Source organism: Apostichopus japonicus, chromosome 9 (genome assembly GCF_037975245.1).
Source record: "Apostichopus japonicus isolate 1M-3 chromosome 9, ASM3797524v1, whole genome shotgun sequence".
NCBI lineage: Eukaryota > Metazoa > Echinodermata > Holothuroidea > Aspidochirotida > Stichopodidae > Apostichopus > Apostichopus japonicus.
In genome coordinates, this window is record NC_092569.1 from 33,546,160 (window position 1) to 33,564,044 (window position 17,885).

General features: G+C 34.2%; 1 protein-coding gene across 2 annotated transcripts in view; it reads left to right on the forward strand.

Moving 5' to 3' along the window:
- The first annotated feature begins 12,392 nt into the window (after positions 1-12,392).
- The window catches only part of LOC139973187 (uncharacterized), a 207,771-nt gene continuing 202,278 nt past the window's right edge, over positions 12,393-17,885 (forward strand). For both annotated transcript variants that reach the window (XM_071979686.1, XM_071979687.1), the window contains exon 1: positions 12,393-12,528. In XM_071979686.1, coding sequence (XP_071835787.1) covers positions 12,463-12,528 — 66 coding nt within the window. In that variant the 5' untranslated portion in view covers positions 12,393-12,462. The remainder of the gene's footprint in view (positions 12,529-17,885) is intronic.

The following is a 17,885-nucleotide window of genomic DNA, read 5'->3' on the forward strand; positions in this document are numbered from 1 at the left end:
TTCTTTTACACTGGTCGTAGCACGGTATATAAGCATGTCCAAATAGAAGAATGTCTATGTTTAAATAAGCATGTCGAAACTCATATAAGTATGTCCATAAATAAAATGAGCATGTCCCAAAAAATTAGATGAACATGTCAAATGTAACTGCTAATTTCATATTTGTAGTGAACATTTTGGCGTTTAATTTCACGCCATTCGTTGTGTGTCCAAATGTCCAAAATAATATAGACATGTCCAAAATAAAGGAGTATGTTCAAAGTAATATAAACATGTCTAAACTAGTTTAAGTATGTCTATAAATAATTTAAGCGTGTCAAAATAATATTAGAGTGTCGAAAAGTTATACGAGAATGTCCCAAATAAAAACTTATACAAAAGTATCGAGTGTAACTGCTAACTTCAATTTTGTAAATAACATGTAGGCGTTTGAAGTTACAAAACGTATTTTCAGTGGTATTAATATATATATATATATATATATATATATATATATATATATATATATATATATATATATATATATATATATATATATATATATATATATATATATATATATATATATATATATATATATATATGTATATGTACTACTTCTACTTCTACCGGCCATTTCAAAGTGTGACAAAGCCTCCTAGTGTTGTTATTGTCATTTTTCATCAACTTAGAATAAAGCAAGAGAGGTTAAGTTAGGTGTTGTTTAAGTCTGTTTTTGGAAAAATTAATGAAGCAGGAAGTCTAAAAATACTAAGTCATTGAGAGCCCCATCAATCAGAGGAGAAAAACCGCATTTAGCAACCACAAATAATCTACTACAGTGCTTGAAAAACTCAGCTAAAGCTATATGTGAACTACAATACAGTCACAACGAACTACTCAATTCAATAACAAACATTTGAAGTAAAAAAAAAAAAGGTTTTAAAGCCCTGATATTTATTCTGTTACTAACCTTCTGTCTTTTTTTCTGTTTGTAATATTGTGAATTTGATAACTATAAAATATTGACATTTAATATATAGTGCATTCTGCAACAATGTTCTAAATATGAGATAATATTGAATCATTTAGGTAAGAAAACTTGAAGCTCTTCTTTCATATTTTCACATATATTTGCATTTGAAAGACATTTGTCTAAATGGATTAGCGAACATAAGTAGTGATGCCTGCTCTCAAAGGATTAGGATGTGTGTCAAGCCTTCAAAACACTCGATGAGTTTATCTTTAAAATAATCATTTTGTGAAGTAATATTCATCTTCTTACTTTATGTCTCAACCCATTATCCCCTCCCCCCCCTCAAAAAACCGCAGCCCCTTCCTACCCGCAACATTGGACTTAGCCTTGTCATTAATTAATAGCATCAGTAAAAGTTAACATTATATCATGCTAATTATTTACTTTCTCTCATATTTGGGAAAGGTTGTGTGTTTGGGAGAGGGGGGGGGGTGTGCTAGGTTGCCATGTTCCTCTTCATGCAATCATTTTATTCAGGAGCCCATGGTTGTTTGATCATGATTTCTGAAACAAATCCCAACAAATGGGATAGCATGTGCTCTGTTGAGTACACAGTCCTTTTGTTAGGAATATAATCAATTTCATTTAAATTTAAATATACAATAACATGTGGTCCTAAGTTCACAAAAAAACTAATAATTGCATTGCTTTTTTGGACGGAAAATAGCACATTCAAACTACCTTTAGTACTACTGAGAAAGTGGCATCACCTGATTTTACTTGATTTATCATAAAAATTATCACATTTCTTTCTAAGCTTCCTTTGATAAAGATTCTTAAATATATGTGGACCTGGATCGTTCGTGTTGCTTATTTTAAAATGTGAGATTCTTGACAATATACTACACAAAATGTATGTAACTATTGATAATGTTACTCAAATAGTAACTAATCAGCGACACAACCAAACTGAATGATAAAATGACTTTATAAATATACCCTCTAACTGTAGAAAAAATAAAATACAGTAGGAAATATGTACAGATCATGGTGGACGTTAATTATTAGCAAACAGTAAAAAGATGAGAATACTGGGAATTATAGGATTATAGGATTATTATAGCCACATAAATAATAAAAAAATAACATTTATAAAATGAGGTCTTTAATTAATTAAAAGGACATTTTTGGAAACATTTGTAGGAATTTCGAAGTCGGCAAACAAACTGTTTAAAATGCATAGCTGGTGGTTTTCGACATTCTCTAATCCTTTCAATCAGTGGCGTCGCCAAGGGGCGCCAGGGGGCACGTGCCCCCCCCCCCCCCCCCGGAAAACCTAGTGCCCCCCGAGTGCCCCCATCTGAGATTTGGGTTGGTAACAATATATATATATATATATTTGGTTATATTCATCTCCCATCATCTGAGAAATGTGAGAATGTGAGGGTCCGCAGGCACCATACTTGCCTATATTTGTGGACCCATAACCCTGTTGTGTAGGGGGTGCAGAGGTCATTTGAGGTCAGATGCTTATAGGAACAAATGGCGAATGTTCACACCTGCATACTGAGCCATACTCGATGTGTGATCAAACTTTGGATTGCATGGTGAGATCCCTGGTAGGAGCCAATAACGATGCTGGAACCTATTACATCTTAATAGATAATGGGAGAAAACGAGAAGGACAAGAAAGGAGTCGGGGTCATGCACACATTAATTCAACAAATGTAGGTTCTATTGATAGGGTTAGGCATAATATCGACAGCATGTGGTTCATATCCTCTGCAAAATTCTGCGCGTTGTTAAAATCATTACCTCAAAAATAGCAATTTCTGGAGATATCTTCAGATCGAATTTAGCATCAAATGTGGCACCATTTTGCATCTAGCCCATCCTCCGTATGCGAAATTTTTTTTACTTAGACCCCTCCCCCAGGACGGCGATCCGTATCCACCCAAGTGTCCCCCGATCAAATGCTGGTGCCCCCTGTGCCCCCCAGACTGAAAAGTCTGGTGACCCCACTGCTTTCAATTGTATGTTACATTGAATCTTTACACCTGTACCTTTCCATTGATGTAAAACTTGATCAAACCTAGCACTTTTGTACAAGGAATTTGCTCTTTTCGCAAACATTCCTAAGCGCTTAAAATTTTGATCAAACTATTCACTTCAGCACTAACACTACGCCAATACGACACTCTGTCATACTGTTACTATCAAAATACCATTGAATTGTGTAGTAGGAGGTTGAAAAAAACACTTCAGAAAACCAAAGTTTAAGTTTCTTTACGTTTCCCAGTCATCAAACCGACGAAAAAGTAACAGGTTTTGGATTATTTTGTACTGGGTTTCTATAGGCAAACACATATAGGCAGTATAGTCTATGCAGAGGCCCTCTAAAGGTAGTCTCCCTAATTTGTTTTATATTTGCTTAAACTTATTAGCCACAACTGCCTTGCTATTCTAATGCGCATGCTCAATTGTTTATCTTCAGCCGTGATTTACCACATAGGTGCTATGGCGGACCATCAGTCTCAAATCGTGGGGAATCGACATATTCCGATTTAAATCGACACATACCAGTTTAATTCTACATATCATCGATTTATATCGATATATACCAGTTTAATTCGACACGATATCTCGTGTTTATTTTTAATTATTCGCCCGCATTGTCAGGTTATTGCACGTGATGTAACTTTACATGTCAATCATCACTGAAATTAGGATTTGGAATATGTAAATTAGCTAAAGATATGTCGATTTAAATAGGTATATTTCAATTTGAGCTTCTAGAAACTGGTTTAAGTCCATCGAAGTTGACTTCTACCGATTTAATTCTACATATTAAACTGGAAGATGTCAAATTAAATTGACATATACCGATTTATTTTACATATCATCGATTTAAACTGGAATATGTCGATTTAAATTGACATATACCGATTTATTTTACTTATCATCGATTTAAATTGGTATATGTCTATACAAATCGATGATATGTCGAATTAAACTGGTATATGTCGATTTAAATCGATGATATGTCGATTTAAACTGGTATATGTCGATTTAAATTGGTAGAAGTCAATTTAAGTTGCTTGAAACTGGTATAAGTCTGAGGAAATTGGTATATGTCGATTTAAATCGGTATAAGTCGATTCCCCACTATTTGAGACTGATTGCCTACCATAAGGTGCAAGGAAAAAAGATCATTTTACACTAGAGAAGTTGTACACTGGTATACAATAGGCCCCAGGCATGACTTAGTTCTCTTTAGCAGAACCAACGACATGAAACGACGCACACTTACATGTGCATTGTAGGAATGTATATATTTTAACATTTTTTTACATTTGAAACTAGAATATGGAATATTGAATCTATCAGGTGCTTTTTTTTACGGTGATGTTCCCTTTACTTGTGTTTCTGCTCTCGTCGAGTTGTGACTTTCTGAAACCCTTACTTTGTGGCAGCGAGACTGAGACACACCCAAATCTTTTTGTTTAATGGATTCGATTAAAATTGCATATTCTGACTGGAAACTAACTGCAAACACGATTAATTGCAACAACAAATGAAGATATACCAGAGATGTTGACATATTTCACAAGGCAGGCCTTTCAATTGCGGCAACACCTTCATATCGTACGGCACAGTATGTATACTGGCCTATAATAGAAACTAATCTTACGAAATATGACCAGTTAAGTTAAGTTAAGCATCTGAACTTGTTTTTGTCTTAAAGAATATTCTGTTGGCTTAAGTCGATTGCTGAATATGAATCTTACCGTGCAAACCACATCCTCATAGCTTTTTGTATTGTGAATATTCAATGTTTAAAATTTAGTGATATTTCCAAACATCCAAATGAATCATGTTTCAAGGACAAATAAACAAGAAGGTTTATAGTAGTCTTAGTAAAGCTTCCAAAGAGCATTTTCCAAGATGATATCACAGACCCCCTACCGTGATCCAACTTCCTGTAGTAGTTGAAGGTTTAGCCAGTCAAAAACGTTCATGGTATGATATTGAAATGGGGTTTTTAACTATCAGTGTGGAATAATTTATATGTTTACAATTGTCTGTCACCAGAATACCCTATTAAACATGTTTTCATTCAGTGAAACTGCACAAGCAGAACTTTGAATGAATCAATCATCCAGCTCCGTCTTCAAACAATTTCACCTGGGGTGTTCCCTAGCTTACTATGATCCTTTAAGATTGAAAGAAATATCTTTGGATATCAAGGTGACCAATAATGAATACCAGAAATATTCTGTAGCTAACCAACTTACTAATGTGAGCTGCTTCGACTCAGATGGTAATGGTTAGAGATCCAGAAGTTATTTCTGTCTTAATTATTTTATGTCCTCCTTCTCACTCAGTTGGCGTGATTCCTCCTGCCCTTGCCTCTCACGCTACAGGACATCTTCTTTCGTTGCTGACGACAGTTGTTTAATGATAAAATGGAATATTTATATGATTACTATCTGAAAGATGATTACATTTTACATGTATTTTACATGATGTGGATTTTGTAACCCATTAGACTAACAAACCGCAAACAGTTGATTTACCTGCCAGTCAATGGGCTATTCCAGTAGACTAATGAAGCATCTTCCTTTTGGCATTAAGCTTACACTCACCCTCATTTATAACGTATAATGATGGTAGCTTCAAACTTAACAGTATCTGCCCCCTCAACCCACCCCAATCTAACCCCACCCATGTGCCTCATAAAACCACCCTAACTTACAATTATTTGCCATTTGACACTGTCTCTAACACTTTACACCAGTAATGTTTTGTACTGTTAATTCCACTGTATTATTATGAAAAATTAACATCTCCAGTCTGCTGACTGGAATGTCGACTTTCTCCAGATAAACTTCCAGCCAAATAACGTAAATTTCATGACAAAGAAGGGTTTCTTACATTTAATCGCCATTTCATTGTAGTATATAGTGGTGCATTCTGGAATTACAAACAATCAACTCAGCGTTTCAGAATGCAGTCATTTGTAACAGATATGCTACTGGTCTATGAGTTCACACAAACTTTAAAATCCCAAACGTCTGGAATAAAAAGTTGCCACGTTTGTTCAGAGCATTGGTATTACTGTCTGCTGGCTTCTGCCAGGAGAACTATGCTGTTAAAAGCTTTAATACCTAACACATAAAATTTAATTTCATATTCATTCAGCAATTTCCATGACCACAGTCTGTCATGTCATTAAGATTTGGAAGACATAATTTAACACTTGATTTTTACAAACACTTGGACAGCTTGGACCCTATAAGTATGGTCACCAACGATGGATATGAGTATTGAAATAATACTACTTTGGAGAGGGGGAACGCAGAAGGTGGGGGATTGAAATTACTTTATGTTGAACACACATTTATGGACTGACATTTGAATGGTTAAGCCAAATAGCTACATTGTAATGAAACTATGCCTTGGAACAAACTTGATGTAAGGCAAATTGCTCTTACACAACAATGCAGGACAGAAAGTCACCCATGCAAAGAATATAGCAGCCCCAGCACTGACAAGTCAAAGGCAGACAGGATGCCTTTCACTTCGATAGCTGTCTCAGGACGTATCTTATTTGGGTCAGTTTCCATGACTCGTCTTTTCAAGACTTCCTTTCCAGTCTTACCTATCAGTGCTTGCATTTTCTCCCAATCCTGTAAAATACCAGAGTAAAATGGTTTTATGTCTACAAATGAGGCTAATGTAATAACGATCAATTCTTGTTCACTTAGTCTTGCGTTTACCAATATGGAGAGTCGTCATCCAATCAAATACAATCAACAATACAACAAGTAGCTTTGCAAAAGGTTGCCCTCATGGTAAGTAGCTATCTTTGCCACAGTCTTTCAGACACTAACTGTTGTAAAGAAGTCATCATCGTTACCCCACTTGATACCCGTACCAGATTGCATGGTTTCTAATGAACTATCATCGTATTTCACCACTATGTATGTTGCTGTAAAAAAGGTTTGACATTCAATTCAATTAAACATGATAGATGAATAAAAAAGAAAAATTGCACAACGTTTGCAAAAAAGTCAAATAAGTAATACTAAAGGATCAAACAAGTTTAGGAACTGTGAAATGGACACCAATGTTTTTGAACATTTTAATTTTGGTTTCCTTCTCATTTCTGTTGCTTCCTGATTCGAGGTCAATCATATTTACAAAGCATTCCTATCAACATAAAGCATTATTTCAAAGTATCATGGAAATAAAAATATGTCCTTTTTACCCGTTTTAGAATGTTTTCAACTTTATTCAGGTCACAATCCGTGTTGGCTAATTTTAAACAAAGCATGAAAAACAGTTATTAATAAAAGAAAAAGGTAGAAAATGATCTAACTTTACTTTCTTTCCTGTCCCAAACATTTTATTAGTATTTCCTCTACTACTGTCTTGCAAAGTATATGAGTATGGTATTAAGATAACTTCTATCATCACGAAAATTGTAATTATTCTTACAGTCTTCAGGGTGAAATATGTCACCATGTGACGACCTACAATAGCTATAGAGCACTCCGGTTAGACTTCAGCAACCCCTGGTTCTATTGTATTTCTTTGAAAATATTTTCTGAGGATATCCTTTAATTTAAGGATATTTTTCTCCATTAAGACGGGTTCCCATCTTCTGCTTCTTCTTATTTTTTGACATATTGTTGGCAACCAAAATAAAAAATATGATATTCAAAAACTTATAAAAGCTAATTAATGTCTCTTCTTTGATCACATTTGGTTTAATTAAATGGGAACAAATTACAAATCTTCTTCTTTCTCGGCTTGTTTTATAGCCTCTTGAACTTTCCCTACTTCCTCTTCTTTCGCCAGCTCTGCTGCCCTCTATTAGCCAAAACTTAATATACAATGTTTAATAATGACCTAATTTAAATAAAATGACGAGATAAACTTTTAATTTTAGCAAACTTTGTTAAATTTGTAAAATAGACAATGATTGTATCAAGTATTGCATTTCTCATTTTCTTCTGACGGGTACTTTACAAAACAACTAGATAATTCTTGAGATTTATTGTAAAACTTATTTACTGAAGTTAGTTTGTTCGAAATTTCTGTCAACTCTGCAATTTCTCAACGGTTGAATTTTTGTCGCATGAAATAATTGGTTAAATATGATGTCAAATTTTACCCAAAAAATTGGGAAATATGTTTCTTTTACGTGTCGAAATTCGGCTATACACTATTCAAAGGGGAGGTCTAAAAGAATTCATATTTCAGAGTAAAGTGTAAATTACAGACAAAACAGCACTATCATAGTTTCTGTTCCGCGCCCGAAAAAGGACAGCTCACATGGGAAATCCTGTTTTCTTTTCTTCCAACTATAGTCACTCCAGAAATAAGGAGGAATACTTCCAAAATTTGGTTCATGCTTCTCTTTTTTTTAACATTCCTACTGAATGCGCTCAAAACTTAATGTAGGGCATGACAAAAAAAATCGACTTTTATCGAAACGTTCCAATTCTTACTACCACCGTATCCCAAAATGTCAACCAGTTTTGAGTTGACGCTTGTATTGATATCATTTTGCATAACAAATACAGCCTGTACTATGATAGGCAATTCAAATTTAAAGTCCCAGTCACATCTCACCGGATTGCAATAACGGAGAGGGAACAAAGACAAAAAATGGCACTCCGTTGATGTACGGTAGTGTCCGTTTAGTCTGCGGTTCTCCTCCGTCCGTCTACGTTTCATTAACGGTGAGGTCCGGTTTGTCCGGCGTCGATTTTGAACATGCACAAAACTTGGAACGGACATCCACCGAAAAAAGTCTCCGTTATTAATTCGTTACTATTCCGTTAAGCTTCCGTTTTATCAGTTTTTCATGCGTTTTGTTCGTTCTGTATGCGTTTGGCATACTGTATTTCTCCGTTCGTCTTTGGTTATTGCTATTGCTCACCGGATCATTAACGGACAAAGAACGGATGAAACGTAGAAGTACAGTACCTATACCGTATATTCGACGGACGCTAACGTAGAAATAACGGAAGTGTAAAGGAATAGAACTGACAATGAACAGATAGGTAACGTACGTTACACGGAAGAAACGGAAGAACTCAGGCCAGAAAAGTATAACAGACGGACATAGAACGGAGATGCAGCGTACTTCCACCTTGTCCACTCCCAGCCTTCCACGCCTCATTCTGCTCCTATAACCTCTACCGTCAACACCTACATCATGGACCCTTCAGAAAGATTAAGCTTCACACCACAGTGTCAGTTTTACAAGCACAGATGCTTATCATTGAAGCCAATATCAAGAACTATGAACAAGTCAAGAAGAGACGGAAGAGACGTGCTCGGCGTAAATGCTGGTCTAGGGCCTGGCTTGGTCCACAGAGAAGACGGCAGTTTAGTCTTTATGACCAACTAACGCAGTAGCTGCGAATGGAAGACCAAAATCTTTCATCAACTTCATGAGGATGCCCCCTGATATCAAGGCACTCCGGAGGCCCAGGTTTTAGACCGTTTCTTCTCCGTTACTAGTCCGGTATGTCCGTTACTTTTCCGGTACTCCTACGTTTTGTATTTTCTTTATCCGTTAATTGTCCGTTGTAATTTCGTTACTATCCGTTGATGTTCGTTAGTACGTTCGTTGTTCTTCCGTTGTTTTCCGTTGTTCGTCCATTGCTGTCCGTCCCTTGTACGTTTGTAATCCGTTTCACCGTTGAACTTCCGGTACGTTGCAATCCCCAGATGCATGCGCGACAACTTTTGCCAACGGAAATAACCGGATGACTGTTTTTCGCGCGGACTCTTGTCCGTTCGTGCAATCCGGTGAGATGTGACTGGGCCTTAAGACACACAAAATTGTTCTGACGTCCGTACAAGGACGGGCTTAAGGTGCGGGGCCTACGGTAAGTAGTGTCAGAGATCTTAGAAGCAATATGATTCTATCATTACCATTATTTCAACTACATTAAGGTGCTTTCTAAAATGCTAACTATTGCAAGAAACTTTGGGGACAGGGCAAGTACTTCTCCCGTGGTCCCAATGGCCCCGGCCTTGTTTATATAAACGATATCAAACATTTACAAATACATATTAATACTGGTAGGTAGGTATACACATTTATCTCCTTTCCCAGTGATCTTATATTAAATACGACAATCCAGTGCCGTACGACTCACGGAACTTTGTCTAGAAGTATCAATAACTGACTCGAAGTTAACTTGTCGAGGTAAATATCTTTCTAAGGAGACTATATCTAAAGAGAGAAACCTGATTAGCAGATCACACCGTGCTTTAAAATTAGCTAGCCTATCCAATATCATATATCATAGCTATTTATTCTTTTGTCAAATTTCTTTGCCATCCCAATTTTCACACCGCAAGTCCTGTGTGAATGGGGGAGAGTGTACATTCCATCTACCCCTGGCTACGCCACTGTCACCGAAATAATACTTTGGTGTAGGCATGCTGGTACTCATTTAATCATTATTGCTAGAACATTACGGGCAGTTGTCATCCGTTGGCTAATACTGTTGGGAACCAACCCTCAGGACTCTCCTGAGAAATGCTGGCCAGGGATATATTAACTGCTTGAACTACCTATAGCTACGCCTTTCAATATATAAAAGGTTTATGTCCAAGCAAATTATGATATGAATGTACCATATGTACCAAACGTATAAAGAAGATATGGATGTAAATCCTATAGTTCATTTAAAAGTCCTTGTCCAATAAAACAGCTGACATTGCAATGAGATGTGAGAATACTCGATCCAGCAAACAGGATGTGACGTAGGCAGTATAAAACAAGGAAGTATTGTTCATACAGTATGCCGCTTCACAACTATTCGAAACGGTGTTAATAAGATATTTGTACACAAAATATATATATATATATATATATATATATATATAGATAGATAGATAGATAGATATATGAGAATGTATACAAATATATATTTAACACCGTTTCGAATTGTTTTGCAGCGGTATACTGTATGAACAATACTTCTTTGTTGGGAGCAGGTGGTGGGTTTGGTGCACAATTAGGGCTATTTTGATTACCACATCTTTTAGAGATGTGTCCAACATGATGAAAAAAAAATGGAAAAAGAAAACCCTATAGTGTGTTATTGGTGATAATGTGTAGATGCACTATATATTAGTTCATACATTTGTATGGTGTAGAAGAGTCCATATAATGTGTATATTGTACACCGTAATGCATACATAGTGTATGGTATATGCTTGTTCATACGGTGTGTATAGAGTATACATAATTCATACAATGTGTATACTTTAGACTAGTTCATACAGAGCGTAAAGTGTAGACTATAGTTCACATTGTGTATAATTCGTGCAGTGTGTATATTGTATATACTATATCACACCTTGAATATAGTGAATACTATTACATACGGTGTGCATAGTGTGGACTAGGTTATACCTTCCATATAGTGTAGACTAGTCAATACAGTGTCTAAAGTGTAAACTATAGTTCACATCGGGTATAGTTTTTATAGTTTGTATCGTATAGATCAGATCATACCTTGAATATAGTGTAAACCAGTTCATACAGTGTGCTTATTGTACACTAGATCATAAATTGTGTAGTGTAGACTAGTTAATGTAGTGTTTAACTTATATACTACATCATACAGTGCGTAAAGTGTACACTATTTCAAACAGTTTGAAAATTGTAGATTATTCCTTGCATGATTGATAGTGTAGTATAACTCATACAGTACATTTCACTGTTTACACGATATAGTGTACCAGTTCATGCATGTTATAAAGTGCTGACTAGTCCAAGTAGTTCAATAACACTTCCATTCATCCATTCATCCAGTCGACACTTCTTGATTTTTTTCCTGCCAAAAAAAAGCGTTGTAACGTAGCTAACGTAGCAAACTGAATATCGAAATGACATCTTAACCACAATCAGCAAAATCAGCATTCTGACTCTTTTTATCGACTAGGTTGCCTGAACGTTGTTTAACACACCACTACAAAACCCTTGAACATGAACCATGCTAAATATTATATGCATTAAAAGCGACCAAAAAGCTAAAATATATTAACAGTTATTGAATTTGCAATACCATTGCTGTCCTTGGAACTAGAGACACGCTGTTCGTTAGCTATGCAATACGTGGTTTAAATAGTTTTATTGGAGCAAGGACAATTCAACATTATGCAACTGAAGCTTACTATTGACTAAAATCTCAAGATATAGATAGCTGTACATAATATTAAGTTGGATTGCGCATGTCGAATAGTCTTTTTTACATACAAGCCAAAGAATACTATATATGTGCAGTACGTTTTGTATAAGCTGTTCAACTAATCATGTTTCAAATAAAACGATGGCATTAATGGACATCCATACTACTTCGGTCATTCCAATGAGGTGTTGGTAACCCCTAAATGGATACTCTGTGTCATTTGTCATCTTGCCCTTCATCGAATATATTTCAGCGTGGCATTTCTTCAAACCCGAAATCATGGAGAATTTTTTCAAAGTTTGTTTAACTGTTTTGACGATTTGGAACTTGTTTGGAACAGAAAAGGTAAGTATTTTAATTTTTTTAATTTGTTTAAAAAAATATACGACTCTATTGAATATCTTCTGACTGTTTCAAGTTTTGAAAGCTAAGTCGCATCAATGTGCTGCTGCGCCAATCTTATTAAAGTTAAATGTTAATACAAACTGAGTGTTAGCATCTTACAAGAAATAGATAAACACGGATTAAAATACTTAATGACATTCAGTAAGAAAGCCTTCAATTTAAATACTGAGTATTTTCAACTTCGCTAAAGGACAACTGTGTTTCGCCTTAAAACATAACGTTCTAACTGAATAATATATACATAACAACTTTGTTCTTTAAAAAGTGCTTTCATGTACATTACTAAGAATAAAAGCCAATTATACACCTCATTTTTTTTTGTTACGCACCAATTTGTAATCAATAACGTTTCGTGATGTGGCCAGGTAAAAATATACTTTTTCATATTTCGAGTATACAGCTTACCAATATCACGTACATAACGTCAGCGCACAAGGTTCCCCTCAAATATCCAACCCCACTGTTTATCCGTATACCAACACGTTACAACAATCCTTGATTACATTTTCCAAATTATTGAGCTTTGATTCACATGTTTTTCATTTTAGTTTGAATTCATGCTCCATATGCCATTTTTCTCTCTTCTAGAATAATAACTAAATGCGAAACAGTAACATTCAGTTATTTCAAGATTCATAATTTCAAATATAAAAAAAAAAAATCAATCATGCGATTCCCCTATCGAAACAGAGCTTTACTCTTTGTATGGGTAATATACAATATTCTCCTATGCAGTCTAAAGTTGAACAGATGTTTTATAAAGGCTTTGCTATTTTTAAATAAACTGTATACCTATAACGTATAACTTGAGTCTAATCTGTACAAAGGCAACTTCCCTTGTCGGTTCTGTTATTTTGATATGATTTCCGAGCAGTTATGTTATTCATTGTCCTTTTTCAAGTTGTCGGTATTAAATTTTAAAGTAACATTAACGTTTGATAATCTAAAAACAAAGACAACATTTCTATGTCAAAATACCAGTACAAAGATAATTAAGTTAGCCTATACATATCTCAATAGTAAACAGTATTATAGATACTGTGAACACAACTAATATAATGATATGGTACATTCTTTTAGTATGATATCTTAACTTTAAAAAAGTGGAAGGTTCCATTCTTTGTAATCAAATTTGAAGACATTTTCAATTTAAGTTTGGTGATATTGCTGCAGCGAACTATCATCTAAACGCAAAATTTTGCAGCTCGAAAATGTATAAAGAGTGCCGAAATGGTTACATCCTTCACATTCTCATAGATATCAATTGTTAAGATATCATTATTTATGTAGCTATGTTTGGCAAACAGTCTGCAACAAACAATAACGATATTTGTTATATGTTATATGATCCATCTTTTTAGCCACATATTCAAGGAAACAAGGTTGATAAACATTAAAACTAACTGCATTACATGTCAATCTAACTTAAAGAAATGTATCAAGGTTATATAAATATAAACATATGGACGGGATTATTGCTGAATATCATAAACTTACGTTACTCAAGTTTATTGCAGTACAAAATTAGCAAAGAAAAAAAGACTGCCACAAAGCCCAAACATTGACAATTACCTTTTTGTGAGTGCTACGTCTATTTTCAGACACTAATATATGGCTTTAAATTGCTTTCACGAAAGAATGGTATGCGATCATAAGAGATATCTCTTGCGCTTTAAGTGTCTAGCCAACGGTGTTTTCCTGATTCCATGTTTCTTTTCTCATCTATATTGTTATTTGCTTCCAGTAAATATAATTTAGATACTGTTTGATCTTAATTAATAGAACCGTTTGACCGCACATTCGCAAAGATACTGGATATACGAGTAGAAAAACTTTAAGACATGATGAAGTTTGTAAAATAAAATCTATATCGCCTGCATTTTGAAGTGACAGTTAAATTAGATAGATTTCAAACTATAGAGTATATGTATTTCCTCAATAATTGAGTTGTAAAGAGAAGTAATATAACATAACCAAAAGTAACTGCGTGATAGCAACTCAGATTTAATGTCGTATTACAATACCAATGTAAGGGGGAAACGAAAGGACGAAAATAAATTAAGAACGGAAAACTTAAATCTGAATTTATGATACCTCGTTACCAAACCGAAGATCTATATTTAAAAAATAGGTGCTCGTATTAATAAATCAATTAAAATATTAAACAAAGAATTTACTTTCTTCTAAATACACATATGATCATTGTCCTATTGTTCTAATTCTTATGAGTTAAAATGAAATACCTATCAAGTATTGTTTGTCAAATTTGTGCGACATATTTAACTATCTATCACTTAATTACGTGTCGCGCTATTATAAAATGTTCTTAAAAGTTAATCTAGTAAGTGGAATCGATTTTGGCGATGATAATAACAACTAGTAGTAATGTAAAAGCATTATTGAAAAAAAAATACTGTGACACGAACATGATATTCAATCAAATAAACTGGAAGAAAAAAAACAACAGAAAGTCGATTTCAAATGCCATAGACGTTACTTATACGTATAAGTTGTTTTATAACTGATGTTTCTTTTATAAAATCTTACAAGTTGCCATTTTGGTACTTTTTGAATACTTTCTTCCAATCATTCGAAGAAATATAATTATAATAATTTAGATGTAAGCTATAGTTGGATCTCTCGTTTATACCCTTTAAATTTCAAAACCAACCATTAAAACGAATCATTGTGAGGGCTAAATGTGGATAAAAGCGAATAATAGTTAGCCTCTTTGTGTAAAATCAGACACAATATAAAACTCCTAAAAAGACCATTTTTTAGTAAGTTTGAAATCAAGTCAAACTACCAATTATACAAAGAAAATTGTTTTAAAATCTACATAAATGCCTTGTCAAACTTGTCAAAAAGTTAATTTCACTCAATTTCACCACAAATTTTAATTTTTTTTTTTTTTTTTTTTGGGGGGGGGGTTAAAGTTAAAAACATAAGCCATATTCTGGACATAGTTTGACAAGCAAATGTACATTTTCACCAATCATGAAAATAAATAAAAGGACATAAAATAACTGCATAGGGACGTTTTAATGCGGAAACCATGTTTAAACAATAAAAAAAAACTTAATTTTATTCTGCTTGTTTGTCCTAAAATAATTTTAATGTTCAACACTAAATGAAAATTCATTCATACATTCTTTTTTTTTCTTTCTTAAATTCAAATTGGGATATAATCTGTAACAGTAACATCAATGCAGGAACAAGTGAGACAACATAATTGCAGAGAGACAATTTCCACCGACAAATAAATTTCATTTCATTTTAATCGAGAACAACCTACTTTCTACATAATCCAGTTTCACAACATTTAAATGACAATCTGCAATAATTTGTCTCCAAGCTTTGGAATACAACGAGCTAGTTTATCGTGTTAAGAAATCAAAGGTTTAATACATATGCTAAATACAAATGTGATAGGCGTAGTCAGCGACGTTCAGCCACACCCAACCCTTTTCGCTGGCCGTCATCACACCCTCCCACCTGACTCTCACCTTCCCGTCATGCTACCATGTGGCTGGTCGGTGGAGTGTTAACCTTAACGTTCGTTTGTCGTTTTAAAGTAACATATAATCTAATTCGGTAGGGCCTATACAAAAGGAAAATTTTCCTATGCCTCAAACAACATGGATAATAGACTTTAAAAAATTAAACAAATTCATCAAATCTGTTACACTGTATCTAAATGTCGCTTTACTAGCACATGTTAGAAAAACTAGAAAGTATATCATAACACTTAAACAACTCCATACATGGTAATAATTCGCTTGAAACACTTTCGATTCACTGATTTGTTGAAAGATACCTAATTAAATTCCTCCATATGATATTTTGTGGCTATCGTTCGAACGAGCAACATATTCAAGAAAAACACGACTTGTGACAATAAGATTACTGTGATTAACACAATGATAAATGCAGATAGAACAGTATAACGTCTCACACAGTCTAAGTCATTGCTTCCTCAAAAGCGTTATCGGCATAAAAAGCTAATTTGGCTATATCCCAAAATATTCGTCTTTGACCGCGTCAATCTCTTTGTAACAATGGTACATAGTGTACCACTAGTGAAGCTAATATCGAAATTCGTAACTATTTCGATTCTATTGATTTTATTTTCATGACTTAAGTTACAGGCGATTTGATATTCTCGTATAAAAGGAACATATTCTTCTCCAAACCGTGATAAAGTAAATCTTGACATAATGAACGTGTTAACGCTATAATGACAAGATGACCCGTGTGCAGACGTTGTTTTAAAAAATCAAATATTTGATGGAGACAAAAATATATCAAAGAACTGTTGACATTTCAGGAAAGAACTAAAGCGTGTCCTTTTGTTTATTCAGACAGTTGTCTAAATTCACTTCATCTCCTGGAAATGCTATACAATATTTTTGTCTTGACAGATAACATCATAATTTCATGACAATTAAACTCCCATATACTCGTCTGTTCTGAAATATCAGTATTTGGAATTTACCAAACAAGAAAAATGTAAATGGTTAAGTTGCTAAAGATCATTCTTACTGTAACAAGTTTAAAGCCGACGAATTGTACAACATAAGGCAAAACAATTACAGAATTGTATTTTTTGATTGTCTTGGTCTGAAAGGAAGAAAACATTTCTTATTTCTTTGAAATCTTCCTCATTATTTTTTGTCCATTTTCTGATAAAATTCTTTATCTCTTGCCATTTTCATCATTATCATGTAATAGAAGACAAATTTTAATGTTAAGTTTTCTATTATTTTTCTATACCACGTAAATTTGTAGAATTAGCGTTTAACTAGGTTGTCCTATATTCTCTAGTTCATAACGTACTGCTATATTGTAATAAATTTTAACTTTTAATGTTGTGAAATTTGCAATCAACTAAAAAACAATTAAGACAAAAATTATCGCAGACTATGTTTTTACTATTTTACGCCTTATAGTTTAATACAACAAATGCATCCCCCTCAATCTCGTGCCTTAATGATTTGAATGGAGGTTTTTGTTTAGTAAGATATACAAGTCTGTGACGAAGAACTTACCTTACATTTAAAATGACACCTTTTAAATCTCAGAGTTACCATTTGCTAAGTAATGATCAAGACACGGTAATCATATTCCAACGAGAATAGCTGGGACGATATAAAAGATCCGTCCGTTTAATAAAGGACTGTTAAACACAAATGCGTTACATATCATGTCTGAAATGTTCTGTCAAAATATCACTTGAACAAAGAACATCTGTCTGCAATGAGCAACTAAGTTTAATTAAGGAAGCAGCCGGCTATTGC